Source organism: Peromyscus leucopus, chromosome 7 (genome assembly GCF_004664715.2).
Source record: "Peromyscus leucopus breed LL Stock chromosome 7, UCI_PerLeu_2.1, whole genome shotgun sequence".
Taxonomy (NCBI): Eukaryota; Metazoa; Chordata; class Mammalia; order Rodentia; family Cricetidae; genus Peromyscus; species Peromyscus leucopus.
In genome coordinates, this window is record NC_051069.1 from 107,469,696 (window position 1) to 107,490,497 (window position 20,802).

General features: G+C 48.6%; 1 protein-coding gene across 2 annotated transcripts in view; it reads left to right on the top strand.

The window, feature by feature from the left end:
• Ctdspl (CTD small phosphatase like) overlaps positions 1-20,802 on the top strand; it is a 125,461-nt gene that overhangs the window by 93,626 nt on the left and 11,033 nt on the right. The window contains exons 3-5 of one of the 2 annotated variants that reach the window (XM_028856417.2): positions 7,277-7,309; positions 14,475-14,576; positions 17,780-17,836. In XM_028856417.2, the coding sequence (XP_028712250.1) occupies positions 7,277-7,309; positions 14,475-14,576; positions 17,780-17,836 (192 nt within the window). The remainder of the gene's footprint in view (positions 1-7,276; positions 7,310-14,474; positions 14,577-17,779; positions 17,837-20,802) is intronic. The other variant, XM_037208021.1, reaches the window with a different exon arrangement.

Consider the following 20,802-nt stretch of genomic DNA (forward strand, 5'->3'; position numbering starts at 1 on the left):
GTTGAAAATGACTTATCCTGAGGAACAGCATGTCACGCTTGTTAGCATAAGGATGGCTCAGTGAGTACAGCGCTTGTGCCCAAGTCTGACAGCCTGGGTTCAGATCTCCAGAACCCACAGGAAAGGATTAGTGCAGATATTCAGGGAGTCAGCAGAAGCCTGTGGGCCAGCCTGCCACACCCCACAGGAACAAGCAAGACTGGGAAGAGAAAGGCAAGCGCTTGTCTCCTATAGAGAGAGGCCTAAGGCAGACCTGAAACGTCACCACCAACAGAGGCCGTGGCCTTGCTCCCTGGGGAAGGATTCCAAGTGCCCATGGTAGTGTGGGCACTCTTGAGGAGCTCTGCTGATGAACTGAGCAGTTTTATTCCCTTGCCCTGGTATCTGTTAGTGTGGGGCTTCCTTCACCTCTGCTGGTCCATGGAAACAGGGCTCCTCTGAACTTTAAAAGCTCCCACATCTCCCAGAGATCTTAATGGACTGAATAGCCAGCCATGGTCAGAACACACAACACAGCCATGCACATGCAAAGAAAAATGTAGCCTCAGCTGAGAGGTCCATGTTGAAAAACTAGCACCTGAGAGACTCCTTCTGGGGAAAACAGTGGAAGCCAGCCTCCGGACAACTCAGGACAGCCATTTGGGACAGAGAGACTTGTGGGGCTCCAGAATCTCACAGCACTAAACAAAAAACCTCAGAAACAAGGGAGAAGAAGGAGAGAACAGCCATTTCCGAGAACTGAGTGTGAATTCTGGAAAAGCAAATCGAAGAAATAGCATAGAATTCCGACCAGAAACACAAAGACGGGAATCATGAAGGAAGGGAGGAGCCATCTAGACAATCCACAAGCAGGAGGAGTTCCAGAGAGAGGAGAGGCAGTTTTTGTTTTTTTTTTTCTCTTGAGCTGAAAAAGACAGATTGTGTCTGCCGTTGAAAAGTTCACTGGTTCTCCCAAAGAATCGGGATGTAGCAGAACACGTGCCCAGGTACATGCAGATGAAACTCTCTGAGTTAAAGGAATACATCTTTTTGGTTTTTTTGAAAGACAGGGTTTCTCTGTGTAACAGCTCTAGCTGTCCTGGAACTCGCTCTGTAGACCAGGTTGGCCTTGAACTCACAGAGATCTTCCTTCCTCTGCCTCCCGAGTGCTGGGATTAAAGGTGTGCGCTACCGCCGCCCGGCTAAAGTGACACAAGCCATCAGAACACATTATTCCAAAGAAAGCAGTCCTATTAGTCTCCGACTTCCCATCAGCAGCAATAAAAGACAGAAGACTGTGACACGCGTGTGCAGGTTACTGAGAGGAGCAAAGATAACAAAGGAAAATTGTGTGTGTCAGAAAGCTGGCCCTGGACTGGGAGCCACCTGTGAGCATGATGTCTGCGTTGAGATCCTGATGTCTCCGTGACTGCTGAGGATAAACAGGAGCACAGCTTACAGAGAGAGCACAAAACCAAGCTGAGTGCACCAGATGCTGCTCCCAGATGACCAAGACTACGTCACATGGTTTGGTAAATCCAGCTGCACACCATTACCAAGAACATGCCTGCCATCAAATAGGGATGGTGTAGGCAACAAATAAAAGAAAACTAATAGACAATAGCTTAAACTGATTCGTTTTCTCACATGCAAAGACTGAGCTCGTCTTGGTGTGAGTTGGTTTAGATCCCAGTGGTGACAGAAGAAACCCAGACTGTGTGCGCTCCTCCACTTGGACATCTTTCTGCTTGACTCTCCCTGGTCTCTGTGCTTCCCAAGATTTACATTCATGCGAGGAAGAGGGTGATGGGTGGCACAGACATGCCCATCTTTTTTTATATCATTGCTTTTATAGAAAACACAGGGCTGGAGAGATGGCTCAGTGGTTAAGAGCACTGGCTGCTCTTCCAGAGGACCCGGGTTCAATTCCCAGCACCCACATGGCAGCTGACAAGTATCTGTAACTCCACTCGGGATCTGGCACCTTCACATGGGCATTCATGCAGGCAGAACACCAATGCACATAAAATAAAGAAAAGAAAACCCAGAACTTTGTCACGGGTCTACCCAGTCACTGCAAGGATGACATACAAAGAAGCTGGCCAGATGAGACAGAGTAGTCAGTGAGTATCAGTAACAACCTTAAAACCTACGAGGCTTCAAACAGTACAAGCCTGGCGGGCGGTGGTGGCGCACGCCTTTAGTCCCAGCGCTCGGGAGACAGAGCCAGGCAGATCTCTGTGAGTTCGAGGCCAGCCTGGTCTACAGAGTGAGGTCCAGGACAGGCACCAAAAAACTACACAGAGAAACTCTGTGTTGAAGAAAAGAAAAGAAAAAGTACAAGTCAGGCCAGCAAGATGCCTCATGGGATGAAGGTGCTTGCTGTTAGGTTTGATGACTTAGATTCCGTCCCGAAGACTATGACAGAAAGAGAAGTGATCCCTGCAGGTTGTCTTCTGATCTATATACGCTGGCCTCTGTTCACCCCCAGGATGCGCGCGCATGCGTGCGCGCGCGCTGCGCGCGCGCGCACACACACACACACACACACACACACACACACACACACACATACACTAAATAAGAGTTAATTTAAGGGGGCTGCAGGTTCAGTTCCGAGCACCCATGTGTTGGCTCACAGCCATCTGTAACTCCATCTAGTTTAAGGGGTCCAGTGCCCTTACAAACACTGCACACATGCATATATGCAGACAAAATAACTCACACATAAAAAAAAATAAATCTTTTATTTTAAATTTTAAAATTAATTTTAAAAATTAGTTTGGAGAGTTATTTAAAAGTTTTATTTTTCCTCCATACTTTGTTTGTCATCGATTGGCTGAGTCTTCTGTGAAAATATACTGAGTCACAAATCTAATTTAAATCATTCTAGTCACATTTCAAAAAATAATTTACAACAAATGAAATTAGTAATATTGTACTTAACCCAGTATAACCAAGGTTTGAACATGGGACCAATAGAATATTGTTGGATAATTTCTTACCAGTTTAAGAACTAATACATATGTTTTATATTAGCTCACATCTTAGTGTGGGCTAGCCACATCTCACGGACTCAGTGGCCACCTGTGAGCTGCTGTGTGTGGCAGATCAACTCATCTCATTCATGGACGTACAGTGATGATGGCCCAGGGTTTCGGCTTCCTCGACTGTCACAGTGCCTGCAGGACTGTGGCATTTGACCCAGGAGCAAATGCATTTTGACTTTAGTGGCCACAGCAAGACCATGGCTATACCTCACTTCAAAGTCACTAAAACACAAGTACCTTCCCATGTACCCAGAAGAGAGGCTGGGATGACTGGGTGTTGCCTGGCTAATGCCTGTCACAATGAGTAGTGAATTGTTTCCATAATAACTTCAAACACAGCAAGATAAAAGAAAGCAGGAAGTAAAGAGATGGGTGCAGTGTAGAAGGACAGACCAAACCCAACAAAAGGAGTCTTACTGTTAAGGCAATGTTAGTATCAGATCAAGCAGAATTGAGTCAAATATGTTAGGGGCTGGAGAGATGGCTCACTGGGTAAGAGCACTGGCTGCTCTTGCAGAGGACCTGGGTTCGGTTCCTAGCATCCTTGTGAGGCTGCTCACAACCATCATTCAGTGCCCCTCTAGGGGATCTGATGCACTTGTCTGGCCTCCACAGGCACCCACACACATCACATGCATGCACACAAATAAAATAAATAAATAAATAAATTTTAAAAGCATTAGACACAGTAAAGACATTTACAGTGATAAAAGATCTAATAAATGGGCCAAAAAAAAAAAAAAAAAAGCCGGGTGGTGGTGGCGCACGCCTTTAATCCCAGCACTTGGGAGGCAGAGGCAGGCGGATCTCTGTGAGTTCGAGGCCAGCCTGGGCTACCAAGTGAGTTCCAGGAAAGGCGCAAAGCTACACAGAGAAACCCTGTCTCGAAAAACCAAAAAAAAAAAAAAAAAAATCTAATAAATGGGGTATTTGATAGCCCAGCCATCCTTCCATATGACCAAAAATATGGCCAAGTACAAGAAGAAAGCTATGATAAAATCATGATTAAAAAGCTATTCTGTCTTCTGAAAATGAGCAGCAAACAACACAGTCGAATCATTGGTAGGTTCTGGCTGGTGGGATAAAACAGGAAAATGAAACAGTTGGTATAAATATGGAAAAGTTATAAAATTAGCCTTGCTTGTAGATGACGTCACTGTTTATATAGATGCCCGAGAGAGATAAAAACTGATTCGAATGGCTGAAAGCTAGGCTAGCTCTTCTGTGCTTCTGGATGGGCTTGGATTCTTGTGGAAGGAAAAATCATCAGAGAATATTGAAGAAAGCTTAAGGATGCGCACACTGAAAGACAGCTGTCCTAGCAGATGTTACCCCAGAGTGTGTATAACTCAGTAACATGTACCGTGAGAGTCCACTGTGGTTCGTATCCTGCCCCAGTTCCAAGCAGCTCTCCCCAGGCCCTTCTCTCCCTCCCCGCTTGGAACTATTGCCATGAGGCGGCTCAGCAGGAAAAGGCTTTTGCTACCAAGCCCGACAGCTGAGTTCCATCCCTGGGACCCACGTGGCGGAAGGAGGGAACCAGCTCATGCAAGTTGTTGTCTTCCAGCCTTCACTTGTGCGGGGCGGCCCTCACCCACAAGCACACACAAAATAAATAAGAAATTGATGTAATAGGAAGATTTTTTTAAATAAGCGATTTAAGACACTGTCACTGTGGAGAAATTCCCTAAGTGAAGGGAACCGGGGTCCTCAGTTGTGTGTTGAGATAAACACCTTTTAAAGGCACTCCTTTGGGAATGGTAGTCTCGCTTAGAATTCCTGTTCATTTATAGGCTGCCTCTATTCACATTTGCCAAAATGTCTTTTTAAATAATTCAGGTGGTTTTTATTTTGGGGGTGGAGGGCTGGAGAGAAAGCTCAGCAGTTTGGCTGCTGTTCCAAAGGGCTCGAGTTGGGTTCCCAGCACCCATGTGGCAGCTCACAACCCTCTATAACTCCAGTCGTGAGATCTGACACCCCCTCTGGCCTCCATGGGCACCAGGCATGCATATGGTTTATAGACGTACATGCAAGCAAAACACTCATACACATCACATAAAATAAATCTTTTAAAATTAGTTCAGTCTAAAGTGGGGTGTTGTCTGTATAACAACTGCATGGTCTGTGGATCCGTGTGGATAGGGGAAGCTGACTCCCAGGGGATGCTCTGCCTCTTACACTGAATTCCACCAGCACACCCACAGAACCCGGGCCAAGCCCAGATGTGGACGTAGACCCCAGACCTGACTCCACTGAAGTCTGCAGGGCTCCCTGCCTCTCCTAGCTCAGCGTGGTGGGGAAGATGGAGAGAAAGCCATGGACAGGATGGAGCAGGCAACTGCTGAGACACCATCTGCCCTGGAAAGAGGAAGAGTTGGAAACTTTTCAACCATTCTGCAGCAATGCTTGGAGCTGACAGTCACGGGGCATCTCACTCCCCCTGGACCTGGACGGCAGCAGCATCCAGAGACTAAGAGGAGTCAGTGTCCAGAAGACTCCAATGGCAGTGACCTGGGGGACCCCAGGAGTAAGGAGAGCCTCAAAGGGATTGCCAGAAACATAAATGCACACATACATACATACCCCATACATACACTCCCTATATACACATGCCCTGTACACACCAATTCACATATCCTATACATGCACTTACACTCCCTACACACACACATACACACCCCTCATAGTACACACATGTTCATGCATACACACACACCTCACACACACATGTGTACACACACATGCAGTCCTCATTCTCACATACCTGTGGCTCAACACTTCTGTGTGTTCATTGTCCCTGTTCTGTCAGCCCTCGGCTGTGCTCTCGTGGCCTCTCCACACGCATGTTCAGCTCGTGACAGGTGTTTCTGAAGCTGACTGAGTAGGGCTCTGTGGTCTCTGTCTGGAGCAGGGCTTCTTACATGGCTTTACCTCCAGGAGCACTTGTAGTACTTAGAGACTTGTCCCTGCTCTGGGAGGCACCCTGGTGAGGCAGGCCAGAGATGCTGTTGTGTGAGCAGTTAGAAGGCATCCTCACTGTCATCTGGCTCAATATCACGTCTCAAAAGGGGCCAGCACTTACGAGCTTCTGGTTAAAATCTCCCCCACTGATAGCAGCCGTCTGCTCCTGAGTCCAGACACTGGGAATGGTATTGTTTAGATATTTCTGGAATGAAGTTCCCTGCAGGAGTTGTTGGACGTCAGGATTTGATTCAATGTGCTATTGTGTGAGAGAGCCACACAGCTCCCCAATGATAGAGGCCGCTTAGAGTGGTAGAGAGGGGTCCCTTTTGGAGGCTTCCTGGCAAAGGAAGGAGCCATCAGGGTCATTTTAGAGAAAAGAGGAATTACGTTACCCCCACAGAGGTGATGTCTAGGGGCCAAAGAGGATCAGGAAGTCACCATGCGGGTCTCAGCAGAGCTACCAGGAGGCACCAGCCACCTGCCTTTACCATCAGGTTTGGCCTTCACAGGAGACCATGACCACTTTGGTAACCATGGATACATCTTTTCACAAATCCTCCAATTGGAGACATGAAGCAGTATATCTCCCTATCCCAGCATATGAAAAAGAAAAAAAAAAAAAACCACAAAAAATAAATAAAACTTTTTTTTTCCCTTGGGTTTGCAGTGGCTGGTATTCTGGGCTGAGGCTAGCTGAGGCCCTTCCTTGGGGCATGAATTTTCTTAACACCCTCGGTGAATACAAAGTTGTTTCCCTTAAAGGGGATAGCTGCTCCGTGGGTAGCCTGGGAGGGAACTTCTTGTACCTTACCCTGCCTGTCCTCTTTCCCATTCTCTCCTCATGCTAGGAGGCCCTGGAGTGGTCAGGCATTCCTTGTAATCTGATAAACCTGCCTCCCTTTCCCTGCGTGTTAGACTGATGTCCTTTTAGGGGGAAATTGCTTAAAAACAAGAAACAAGCCAGTTATTAGAGGGGTGGGGATCAAAATATGAGTGTTTGGTTTTGTTTTTAAGTTAGAGGCAGATTCCTGGGAGCAGGGCACACACTGTTTAAATAAATAGAGAGGCTGAGCCTTGTAAGCCCTGCCTCCAAGTCGGGGAGGAGTCTGGAAGCAGCATGGGCCTGCTCCCTCCCGGAAGTCCCTTGGCTCACTGACTGCCACCAGGGTGGAGGGGTGGGAAGGCCATTGCTGTTTGTGCTCAAGAGAGCTTAGAAGTTTCTTCTGAGAATGTGATCTCTTTCTCTTCCATCCTGACGATGATTTTCTTTTCTTTTTCCTCAGGGTGACCAGAGGCAGGTCATTCCCGTACCAAGCGTATGTATCTTCATCCAGTTCTATTAAAACATGCATAACATCCTTCAGGCTTTCGGGCATACTCAGGGGAAAGGTTTTTCAATGTTCTTGCTTCTGTTGAGTTTTATCACGTGGTATAAACATTTATTTAAAAAAAGAAAAGGCAAAGAAACAAAGCTAGTCTGAGCTGTGATCGGGACAGCCCTTCCGGGGAGAAAGCAGACAGCTGCATCGTTCGCCGGCTGCTCATCTCTCTTCTCCCTGCAACCCCCATTTCCTTTCTCCCAAGAAGAACCTCCCAGTAAACTGAGGTGGCCTGAGCCCCCCACCCCACCCCCCACCACCTTACTGCATTGGCCCAGCTCCTCTGATCTGGAGAACAACACACATTGCCCAGACTTGCTCCTCACAGCAGAGTCTGGCTCACTGAACCTGCTCAATGTTGCTGTTCCAGGGCTGCTTGGCTGCAGCTCTGGGCTGAGAGGAACCTTCAGCTTAGACGCCTTAAACTCACAGGAGCCAGTCCCCTCAGGCCAGCTGCTCTGCGACTCTGCCTCTGCCAGGCCACCTCACTTACCCTTTTAAAACCTGAATTCCGGATCCAAGTTGTGCCTGTCCCCAGGCCTCCACTGGGCCTACCATTTGCTCTCCTACGGCCCCCCTTGCTCAGCCAGCAGCTCTCCAGCCTCACACCGCGCAGCAAACAACTTCCCTGAGGAACTTTACAGCTAGGCACAGCCCCATGTCTTCAGGGAAGGAGTCAGTTTCTAAACCGTGAATTGGTCTTTTAGTCTGTAAGGATTATCTGATTCCTATTATGGGATTCCAATCTGTGTGTGTACACTTTGACATATTTCCTGGAGCCTCCGAGAAGTACAGCTGTCCTACACTGAATAGAGTGCGTTTTATGAGTGTGGATTGCCCAAGAAAGCTTTTTGGTACCACGTCTCATTTGCAACTGGCCCAAAAAGGTCAATCATTTTATTTTTCTCAAGACTTTCAGTCTCTATTGACCGCCTAGGGGTTGGGCTTCACTGGGGGAAAGATTGATCGGGCAGCATCTGAGCCAGTGTTTCCAGGGGGCACCCAGCAGGCTCGATCACAGGGCTTCCTTTAACCTCTACAGAGGTCTTTTCGTACATTTTTCTTGCACAAGTGTCTGTAGTAAATGGGTGGCAGCATCTATTGCCCCCTCCCATTCAATGTCACTACTCTACAGAAAGGTAATTCATGGCCACTGTAAAACTAGGTGCTAGATGAAAGAATCTGTGGACCACGCAAACTCTGCCGAGGACACTGGCCCTTTTCCCACAAACTAGGCTCAACCATGTACACAATCCCAGCATAAAGTAAACAGGGACAAGAAGGTTCCTTGTGTAATTTATCTTAGCATGAGATCAATAAACTACAGCCTCTGCCCTGCATCTACAACAGACGGTGGGTCAGGCCATGTGACTCTTGAGACTGGCTTCCAAAACGCAGCACCTGGCTGAAGTAACTAGTGTCTTGCTTTGGCGCTCCTCCTTGCCCCCTCCCATTACTGGGGATTACCTTGGGCCTGTTAAACAAGCACTCTACCACTGAGCTGCACCCCAGCCCCGATTTGCATCTTTAAATGATGACAGGAAGGAGGACAGTCCCACCCTTGGCACCTCCACTGCCTGCGAGGTCATCTGGGCTCAGTTCAGTCCTGAGTTCTAAGTCCTGGCCTCCCTGGTAAAGTCTGTACTGATTGGTTCCCCAAGGCCCCTGGTCACTTAGGTAGACGGACCCTGTTCTTCCTGGAGCAGAGGGGATTCTGGGTAGTATTGAGAGTGACCGAAACTGGGGGTGCTGATCAAAGGACTACACACCTCAACAGGTACTGTGCCTCCAGACCAGGTCCCCTGGCCTCCTGAAGGCTTTCTCCAGGAAAGAGGAAGGGCCATCTGAGGCCACAGGTGCCCAGGGCAACTGCTGGTGCAGAGTCCCCTGTCTCTGCTGCAGGCCTCACCCCTGCTTCCCTCCCTTCTTCACATGCTGCTCTTTTCCCAAAAGCTTTAGACGTTGAACTTCTCATTAAACAATAATTCAAGCCAGTAGTTAAATTTTAAATGATGGAAAATTAGCATAAAAGGAAAAAATCCTCCCAGCAGTTCCCACGATCTCCCATAACTGTCATTAGTGTTCGTTCCGCCCCTCTCAGAAAGCTTCCAAACAAACATGTTTGTACACTGAGCTTGTGTTCCTCCTACCGTTCTGCAAGCGATCTGTCGCTAGCCATCAGCGCCTTGAGCATCTTTCCGCACGCACATCAGCATATGTGCACCTACCTCACTGCTTTGCCTGTCACTGATTACATTCACAAGGCTGCCGTTAGTGTACGTCAACAAGCATTGTTACAGGAGTATCTGTGTGTATGTGGACCTCTACAGTCGGGTCCTAACTGAACACACTAGGTCCAGCAGCCTGTTCTACATTGTTAGTTATCGGAGCCAAATTGCCCTCCAAAAACTGATGACTATGAGATGACCCCATTCCCGTTCTGAAAATGCTTCTCAAAGGCTTTTAACCTTTGCTAATCCAAAAGCAAAGAATGCTATTGATTAATTGCTTTGACTGGCATCTGTTGACCAGTGAATATGAACAGTTTCTCATTGGCCACACACCTTGCTTCCATCCTACCCATCTGGGTTTTATCTTGAATTATCTTTTTTAAATGTTTAGGAAGTGGTGCTTGGGCCTAAGAAGGAGCTCAGTGGGTAAGGTGCTTGGGCATCAGCTTGTTGCCAAGGCTGATGATCTGAGTCTGATTCCTTGAGACCCACGTGGCAGAAAGAGAGAACCATCCCCCACAGTTGTCCTGTGACCTCCATGTGTTCACACACACACACACACACACACTAAATTGGGTTTTTTTTCTAAGTTTTTAATGTTAAAAGACTAAAATGTATCTTTTGACCTTGTTTATAATCATTTTGGCCACAAATTTTATTCTTCTATAGTTAAATATATTCATCTGATGTTTTATGACTCCTGATTCTGTGCTTAGGGACATCCATCCACTCTGTAACTGTGACCCATGACTCGTGTTCTTCTCTGAGGTTTTGATGTTCTTCATCCATTTAGAAAGCATGGCATGGTACTCCAGTGGCTGCTGTACTGCCCTAAACCTTTATGGAGTCATCATCTTTGACACACCACTAGAGTGACATGTTAACATGGACTGTTGAAAGTTTCAGTTAGTAGCTTGTGTGTACCACCCATGGGCTAGGAGTCAGGGCCTCACTCATTGGGAAGTTTTGTGGGCGTTTTAGTTACAGTCTGATGTTGAAGGGTAAGGAAGACATGTAGGGATGGGAAGTTCACGTACACTGAGTGGTCGTGGCTTCAGACAAGCTTGTGAAGATGGCATCCTCACTGAAAGATGCCACAGGGTCTGCGACTCAAATCCTGTTGTCTCACACCCTTGCTGAAGTTACGAGTCTCACTGATGTGCACGTGGAGCCCTGGCGGTACAGCTGAACGTGAAAGTAAAAGGGGAGTCAGAACAGACCTAACAGTCCATCTGTGTTATCTGCCAGAAGCTTTTTGATAAAACTGGAAATCTCATTCCCAGACTTCAGATGCAAACCACGATGACTTCTTCCTCCCCCACTTCCATGTTTCTGCCCCACCCCGCAAATCCCATACGTGCATTTGTGTGACTTTGTATGGAAAAGGTCATTGTTATCATACTCAGTGGCCCATGCTTGTAATCCCACCCCGAGGAGGGTTGAGAGTTCCAGACCAGATGGCCAGCAAGATGACTTGGTGGGTAAAGGTGCTTGCCAAGTGAGCCTGGCAACCCGAGATCACCCCTAGAGCCCACATACAGGTGGAAGAAGACGGCAGACTCCAGAGTTGTCCTCTGGTTTTCACACACATGGCATCCAGGTGTCCACACACAATAATAACAATTGAAAGGTTTTTGTTTTGTTTTGTTTTTTTAATGACTAGTCTGATAGTACAGGCTTCTAATTCCTGCTATACGGGAGGCTAAGGTAGAGTGAGTTCAAGGCCAGCCTGGGTACCTTAGTAAGACCTTTTCTCACATTTCAAAGTAAAAAGGGGGTGTATGTGGCTCAGGGCTAGAGTGCTTACCTTAGCATGGATGCTGCCCAGGTCAGCTCACAGCTCTGCAGTAACTATGTAATGGCTACTTTTCCTGTTCTTAAGCCTTATGATGACCTCAAAGATTTGGTTAGATCTTCAAGTGAACGATTCAAGCTAAGTCACAAAGCACTGTGGCAGCTTTACAGTGTCCTGGGATTGCCAAGAGCACAGCTCTCCAGAGGTCTTAGCAGTGGACTGAGGAATTTGCATTCCTCCAAAGGAGGCTTCCCGGGAAGCTGTGTGAAGGGCTAGGGATTGATGGGGCCCTCCCTCCATCTTCCTGCAGCCTGGCCTTTCTCTCTGTAAAATCAGTGGCTTGCTCACGGAGTCTCGCTGCACTTGATCTCACCTGCATCATTTGGTCAGGGATATCTGTTTTTTAATTACTGTTAACGCAGAGAATGCTGGTAATGTGTGGATACATATGCCGAGGAGGTCATCTTTAGTCTTGGAAAGTCACGGAGCCGCTTTTGCAAGTCTTTGGTGTTTTTGGATCTGTGAGAATTGCTAGGGCCTTGTTTTCCAGGCCAGCAATTTCAATGACTTAAGTTATAAACATTGCTTTAGTAGTGCATCAAACAAAGGGAAGGACTGGAGGGGAGCGGCTAGCCCTGGGGGAGGGGAGATAGGAAGGGGAAAGTTCTTACCTGTCCGTATTCTTCACAGGGAGACTGTGACTTTCACATAACTATGTGATAAAATCCAAACAAAGTTTACCGTGGTCACACGCATACCTTCTGCTGTGGCCCAAAGAAAGAATTCCCTATCTGGGTTATGTTCAACCCTGCCTTCTTAAAAACATGTTTTTGTACAAAACTTCTTGTGAGTTATCTTTTTTTTTTTAAATAACCTTCTGACTCAGTGGTTTATAGTGATGAAAACAGTCCCTCTCAGTCCCTGAATTCCATGTCAGTGGCCAGGGCATGTCCCCACCTCCCCTGCTGATGCCAGGAGGCCATGGAGGACTGGAAATCAGCTTTAGTTAGAGCGGTGGAAGTTAGACCTCTGGGGTTTTTCTTCTCTGTGTTTAGAAAAAAACATCGGTGCAGAGAGCACCCTGGGGTCAGGACTGTTTCTGGCTCCGCATCACCTCTTTGCTCAGCCCCTGTGCCATGTATCATGGTACCTGCCTCTTTAGCTAACCTGCCCTGTGGTTTACATTTACCATTGGGCTAGCTAGAGTTCCATTTTAATTTTATTTTCAGCCTAGGAACTAACTGCAATACCTCACACATGCCAGCGTTCTACCACTGAGCCGGATCACACATGCCAGCTTCTTCCACTGAGCCAGATCACACATGCCAGCTTCTTCCACTGAGCAGGATCACACATGCCGGTTCTCCACTGACAGATCAGCTTCTTCCACTGCCAGGCAGTGTCTTCACTGAGCCAGATCACACATGCCAGTGTTCTTCCTCTGAGCTGGATCACACATGCCGGCTTCTACCACTGAGCCGGATCACACATGCCGGCGTTCTTCCTCTGAGCAGGATCACACATGCTGGCTTCTTCCACTGAGCCAGATCACACATGCTGGCTTCTTCCACTGAACCGGATCACACATGCCGGCGTTCTTCCTCTGAGCCAGATCCTGGCCCTACTTTTTGAGCCAGGGTCTCACTAAGTTGGCCAAACAAGCCCCTAAGCTCACTCTGTAGCCTAGACAAGTCTTGTTCATCCTCCTGCCTTGGCCTCCTGAGTAGCCCTCCTGGACCACAGGTACACACCATCCAGCCTAGCTTCAGATTATTATTTTCTTCCATCAGCGAATGTTCAAAAGTGAAAGGAACCAGCCACTTTAAAGAAAATACTTCTGATTTCAGGCCTGCTTGTCTTGCTTGAAAAACTCTACTGCTCATTCTTCCATGATTGAGTCTAGATATTTAATTATGTTTTGTTTTGTATCAAATATTAAACAGTTTGCAGGGAAAAAATTAACTAGTTAACATCAGCCACTGAACATACCACAGTCAATTAAAATACTTCACATTATCTCTGGAATGAGGCAAGGCCCAAAGAAGTCAATACTTAGAACAGAGCAGGCTTGCTGAAATTATGAAGCCGTGTATTATTAGCTCCTTATGACCCCATCACAGGAGAGGAGTCAGCTGCTATGAGCACAGATTTTTTTTAGTTAACACAGCACGTGGATTAAAGTCTAACTTGAGATAAGAGGTACAGATGCCTCAGCCATCGGTTCCACACCACAACAGTGCAGGAGCTGTGCCCACCAGTTTCAGTTTTAATACTTGAAGGACAAGTTGTTGGCAGGTCTACAACATCTCTTTGCATGTTTTCAAGAATGCCGGGCATGGGGCTGAAGAAACTGCTCAGCAATTAAGACTTTGTGTGGCCCTTGCAGAGGACCTGGGTTCCGCTTCCAGCACCCACATGGTGGTTCACAACCACCACCTGGAACTGCAGTTCCAGGGATCTGATGCCCTCTCCTGGCCTCTACAGGCACTGCACGCACAAAGTGCACATACAGACAAGCAGGCACACATGTATACACATAAATAAAATTTTCATGGGTCTAACACAGCTCCAAAGTTTCCTAAAATTCCATACAGTGAAATTTTAGGGAAAATAAGATGCCAGGAAATAGGCCTGTGAAGTCAGAATAGTTATTACATGTAAACATTCATTCTTATGTAATCCATTTTAATAATACTAATGGCCACCCTGTACATGCCAGGAAGAATGTTGGGTGGTTTGCTGTTGGTACAACTGATAAACATCTATTTCACATGGAGGTATAATCATCTCAACTACTAACAAAGAGTGTCTGAGGTGATATTGAACCCCAGGCTTGATGCAGAGCCCAGGTCCTCACTTCAGTCAGTCACAGACAGTTTCAGTGGGGCAGAATCTCCAATGCAGAATCCTTGTTGTTACTGCTTTTAGTTACGTGACATGATAGGCTTGACCTGGCCTTTAAATGTTTGCTTTCATTTACACCCTCATTAGTGTAGTCTCTGCTGTGGCAGAGACGGAGGGGGAGTCAGACTCTTACACTGAGTTTATAACACTGATTGTTTTTTTCTTCCTTTAGCCGCCAGCTAAATACCTCCTTCCGGAGGTGACCGTGCTCGACCACGGGAAGAAGTGTGTGGTCATTGACCTGGACGAAACCCTGGTGCACAGCTCATTTAAGGTAAATGCCACATTCAGGATCGCGTGGTGGGGGGGGGGGGGGGGGGGGGGGGGGGGTGTCTTTGTGACTTCATGACCACCGTGAGAAAAGCTGAGAGTGTGGTTGTGTGTGTGTGTGACTTCACTTCTCATGAAGAAAGCCCAAGAACTCGGGATTTGGATTGAACCTACCCCTTTAGCCCAACTGAGCCGGAGCTAAGAGTTGAACATTAACACATTGGTTTGGGGAAGAAATTGCTGGGCTGCCAGCATCACTGAGTACTTCCTTGAGATCTGGGCTTCCTTGCTCTAAACCCTGTAGAAATGCTTTTGGGTTCAGGTGGTATGGGCAGTCAGTGCCCAGGGATGGGATGTTGCTGAAAACTGACGGGTGCCCTGCTGTCCTGGTGATGATCCCAGATTAATGTTTGAGCTCTCAGGAAGCCTTATCCCGATGGGCCGGGCCATTCATTCTGATCACTTTGTGCTGAGGTTTCTTGTGCCCGTCATGGCCGAGTACCACCTTCACAGCCCTCTCGCGGGTGACGGGCTGCAGCTAGGCTGCGTCCAAGTGAGTGTCAGAGGCTTCCTGACCACTTTCCCCACCCCATCTCACCACCAGAAACAGTTCAAAGAACAGAGGCCCCACACTGGAGCAGCAGTGGCTGCATTGTTACGACAGTGAGTTAATTCACCCTCCTCGAAGGAGAAGAAATTGTGTAAAAGAGGCAAATGCTGACATTTGGAACACGTGCTTGATGTGCTGGGGAGATCAGTGGGCGTTTCTAAGAGCCTGACGCTGGTCTCATGGACCATTCCTGTCGGTGAAACGGCTCTACCCCGCCCAGTGCCACCATTCCTCATTTCCCCCCTGCCCTGGGGCGCCTCTTGCTTCACCGAGAGATGTGACTGGCACCCCCGTGGTGGGCTGGGTGTCCCACCTGAGACCCTGTCATTCCTGGCAGGCCATCAGGCAGGAAGAACCATCAGCTTTACCTCGCACCTTCCGCTGGAAACAGCATCGATACACTGTGCCCTCTCACTGAACAAGGAGGACAAGGCCAGGAGGCTGTCTCTAAAGGCTTTGGGAGGTGGATAACCTGGCAGTGAAAAGAGGCCTCATTCTAGCTGCTGAGGCTTGTAGGAACACCTCATTACCCAGCATTCCAAGGGCTGGGCTCTTCCAGGATTAGTCCCGGGGCCACACTGGCCTTGTGTATCCAACCAAGCTCAGCTTTAATGGCATTGCAACATTTCCCTTTCTGTGAAGCAAGCGGCTCAGGACTTCAACTCCTTCAGAGCAGGGTGGGGAGGTGGGGGGTGGTGTCAGCTGCTGTCATAGCACAGAGAGCTTCCTCCCAAGGAGCTCTGGAAAAATTGCCCAAGATTTCCAAGGGTTCCTGGCTCCGAGGCAGGGCCTTGGCAGCTCCGGTGTCTCTGGACCCTGCTCAGAGGGCACAGCTGCCGCAAGCTGTGAACAGAATTTCCTGTGTGTGTGTGTGTGTGCGTGTGTGTGTGTGTGTGTGTGTGTGTGTGTGTGTGTGTGTGTAAAGGTCAGAGTACAACTTCTAGGGTCCGGTCCTTACACTGTGGGTTTGTGGGATCAAATGCCTCTCATCAGGCCTACACTGCACCAAGCCACGTCTCCTTGCCACACCACCTCACAGGCTCAGACTGGGCTACTTCTCCAAGTTGGGTTATGGTTTCTAGTGTTCTGGGCACTCCAGAGTCTCGGGACAGTGAGTGCTGTGTTCACACGAGCTCCAGACTCCATATGGAAAGCACTAGCTTCAGCATGGCCTGCATCGCCCCAGCACACGAGAGCTTAGGGACCACGCTTGTCAGCTGGGGCTGATTCTCCTCTTACTTCACCGTGTGGGGTGTGATTTCATAATCCAGAGCCGGGGACAGTTTCTTCTTCAGTCGTTTTTCTGTTTTTCATAACTTGATATGTCAGTGGTAAAATTATGAAATTTTGAGTTCATTCCTTGCTTTTCTACCCTGGAAACAGATAAACTATGGTCTTAAACTTCAACAGCACCCCCACATCTCAGCACTTAGTGGTGGGATGATGGTCTAGCATGCTCCACCTAGTGATGGGCTGATGGTCTAGCACACTCCACCTAGTGATGGGCTGATGGTCTAGCACACTCCACATTCTTCAGTTTATGTCAAGGAAGAGTGTGGTGCACTGGTAAACTGAAAAGCAGACCCACTTCACAGTCTGCGCACAGGTTCTGCACACCCTCTCTACCCAGTGGCCGCCATGCACCTCTGTCCTCCTCTGAGTCTCTCGCCCCTCGGATCTTCAGACCGCCAGTTCTTTTGGACCTGTTCCTTAATTTTTCTAATTTGTGGGATTCTGTTTAGAACTACATATGAGTCTGTCATTGAGATATGATAACTGCTAAAGTCACATTTCATTTTTCAAACTGTGTCTAATACTATCCAAGAGTTACGTTAAATGCCTGTGAAGTTGTGGGTTAGCTGGATTTTGTGTTTCTTAGAACAGAGCAGTTGAGAGACTGGCTGCCTTCCAATCCCAGAGCAAGAAGCCAGGCCAAGCCACCAGGCAGGGCCTGAGGCTGCTGATGGAGCCACCAGGCAGGGCCTGAGGTTGCTGATGGAGCCACCAGGCAGGGCTTGAGGCTCCTGATGGAGCCATGGGGACCCATCAGACCTACCACCATAGCAGTATGAAGAGAGCAGACACTGAGTCCAGAGGGAAAGTCCGCCTAGGGTCCTGGCCTGTGGTGTCTGGCTTTCCGCCTGCTGTGGGTGAGTGCTCTGAGCATTCCCTGCCAAGCTGCCCGCACTGTGAGTCCAAGGACAAATTGCTTTTCCAGTGGTAATGACACTGGCTAGCAGGCTTTCATCTCTGCCCCCTGGTGGCCATCAGTGGTTCCCCTCATCCTGTCTGGGTGGCAGGACAAGGGCTGGAGTCTCTGAGGAGCCTCATTCTCTTGCCAGGGGTATTACCCTTTGTAGTTGAGGCAGGCAAGTAACCAAGAGGTTGGACCAGGATGCTGAAACGCCACAACACTCAGAAAGAAATGTGCCTTCCTGCTTGTGTTATTTCAAGGACCCAAGGCATGTGCCAACACCCTCCTGAACTGTTTCCCCCAGTTATCAAAATATTGGTCCAGGCAAGCTTTTTTTCTTGCTAAAATTTCCAATTTTATTTTCCCTTTCAGATGTATTAATCACAGTTTCTTTTCTCTCTAGCCCATTAGTAATGCTGATTTCATTGTTCCTGTTGAAATCGACGGAACTATACACCAGGTAAGAAACTGAAGCTAACCTGGAGTTTTAGCAAGCATTTTCTTCTGGTAACCACGTTCCCTGCGAATGTCATTTCTAAATTCTCATCTCAGTGGTAATTTTATTCCAGCCACAGGAAACAAACTTTGTATAATAAATACAGTGAGCTGAGAGTTGGGGCAGAGGCAGGCGGATCTCTTGAATTCGAGGCCAGCCTGGTCTACAGAGCAAGTTCCAGGATAGCCAGAGCTACACAGAGAAACCGTATCTTAAAAAAACAAAAGTAATTAAATGCGTACAGTGAATGAATTTCTACCTCACACACATTTGTTCTGCTCCAGGTTTGTGAGGGACCTTTTCTGTTCACAGATGTTAGCTGTGATTGTGCTTTGATTTGATTTAGACTTTTGGGAGTTTCTGTACTGCCTCTCCCCACCACCACCACAGGCTCGCCCTCTGGTTAGGGCACTCTTGGGAAGAGGTGTCCACTTAATGACAGTGGCCCCAGACTGGTCTTGTCCCATGTGGTTTTCTCCACTGGCACCCCAAAGCAAAGGAGGAAGGGTGTGTTAGGATCAGCAGGCTGCTGTGAATGAAGACGGCAGTCAGCTGGCATCAGTCTTCTTCCATGCTCTTGGTTTTGTTGTTTGTTTTTTCTTTGTTTTATTATGTATGCCTGCACACCAGAAGAGGGCACGAGATCTCCTTACAGATGGTTGTGAATCATGTGGTTGCTGAGAATTGAACTCGGGACCTCTGGAAGAGTAGCCAGTGCTCTTAACCACTGAGCCACCCCTCCATCCCTGCTCCCTGACTCTTGAATGAAGTGTGCCCAGGCCTGTGACATCAGCTCATTGCCCAGATAGGGAAACTGAGACTCACTTAGGGAAAGGGTTGGCTCAAGAGTGTATATGAAAAGTATCAAAATGAGAATCCTGACTCCAAGTCAGGACTCTTTTCCCTAGACACAGCCCCCCGAGACCCCACCTGGCTTTGCAGGAAGCAGGACCTGGGAAGGGTGGTGTGTCCACATCTCATGGTTTTCAAAAGCCTTTGTAAAGCGGAAACTGCAGGCACCTGGGCATTTAACATTGGCAAAGCAGCTCGGACTTGTACGCTGAGTACTGTGGCTGGAGTTGCGGAGATCTTGAGAGGAGGCACAGGAGAGCTGTGCAGTGGCATGGAGAGGAAGAAATAATAATCCTGTGGTGACTGCGAGCATGCGCAGCTCCCCCAGCCCCTTCTCTTTGGCAGTAGACGCCCCGGGGCCCCAGGGCTGGAATCAGACACTCCAAAGGGGAGGGAACCACAGGTGCAAAGCAAGAGGACCAAGGCCCTGGCGAAGGCCGTGGCCTCGTTCAAGTAATCCAGGATAGGCTGTGCAGGTCCCAAGGGGCCTATTCTTGGTTACTTGCACGGGGACGCGGGCCTGGACGCCGGCATCCGGGCCCAGGACCCTCCTTTCTGCCAAAGGCGCCAACGTCAGAGCTCCCTGTCAGCCTCCAGCCCTTTGCATGTAGCCAAGCTTGCTGTCCGAGCAGTCCTCCAGGGGACACAGGACCGGAGGCCACACCCAGTCACTGGCACTGTCACCAAGGACTATTGTGAGCAATGGGGTCCTCCGGCTACTGCCGCCACAGCCCTGTCCTCGGCCCCAGCCCATCACCCCAGCTCAGCAGGGTCCTATTGGTACCCAGTCTAGTACCCATCCTCTGGCCCCTCCCTCCACCCTCAGCCACAGAACCAGGACACAGACCCACTCTTTCAGCCAGCCAGGCGGTTTCCTACCCAGTCGTTGACCTGCGAAGCGCCTTTTTCTGGCATGCTGCAAAGCAGTTGTTTCCACACGGACTTTCCGTCGCCTGCAGCGTGCTCTTCCGTGTGGTGCAGAGCCTTGTGCCGCCCTCTGCAGCCTCTCCCCTGTCTGCTGTGAGAGGTCCTGTGTTCCTACTGCCGCCTCACTCTCCACCCGCAGCTGCTTCCCCTGAACAGCCTCCCAGTCTTCGCTCACTGCCTCTGATGGCTGGGCACACGCAGGCTTCAGCCCAACACCACAGGTGTGATCAAGCGTCCAGATCTCATGTTCACGCTTTGCTCAGCCCTGGGAGCTTGATTCTGTTCCTTAGCATGTGAGCTCCTATTCATCCTTCAAGGTCAAGGCCAGCTGTTACTTTCTGTGACTCCCTTCTCTGGAAAGGAGAATTAATTGTCTTTAATGTACCCTGACCCTGTGGTGGTTTGTTGTATTCACTAATTTCTGTAAGTGTCTGCTCAAGGCTGTGAGCCGGGCAAGGGCAGGCCTGCATCCCATTCAGCCTTGAAGCTGTACTCAGCACAGTGCTGTGGCCTGGTAAATTCGTTGCATCTTAAAGAGGTAGCTAACTTAAGGGAAGTTCCTTGTTTGTGTATCCTGCATAATGGGTGTTAACAGCTTAGATGCAAGATTGTAAAACATCTGTAGCGAACTTCTGCCCTCAGGGGTTCTCCCATTGTGCTGTAAACCAGTATTTAAGACCTCTTCCTAGCTGGGCGTTGGTGGCACATGCCTTTAATCCCAGCACTCGGGAGGCAGAGGCAGGTGGATCTCTGAGTTCGAGGCCAGCCTGGGCTACAGAGTGAGATCCAGGATAGGTACCAAAACTACATGGAGAAAACCTGTCTCGAAAAAAAACTAAATAAATAAATAAATAAATAAATAAATAAAAGAGGTAGCTAACTTCCGAGGAATTTTCTCAAGTTTTAATTGGTTCCTCTTCCCACTTCTTCTCCCTGGTTTTGCTTTCTCTATCATCTCCCAGTTCCCTCAGATTCATTTAACCTCCAGAAACGGGAGCCTGTGTGTTAGCTGAAGCCACGTGGCTTTGTAGTCCTGTCTGGGCTGACCGAAAGGGTGCACAGGGCCCACCTGTGGCAGACAGACACCCTTTTCTCCTCTAAATGACTTTCTGTGTTCCCACATCAGCAGAGTAACCTCCACGGTGTTGAGT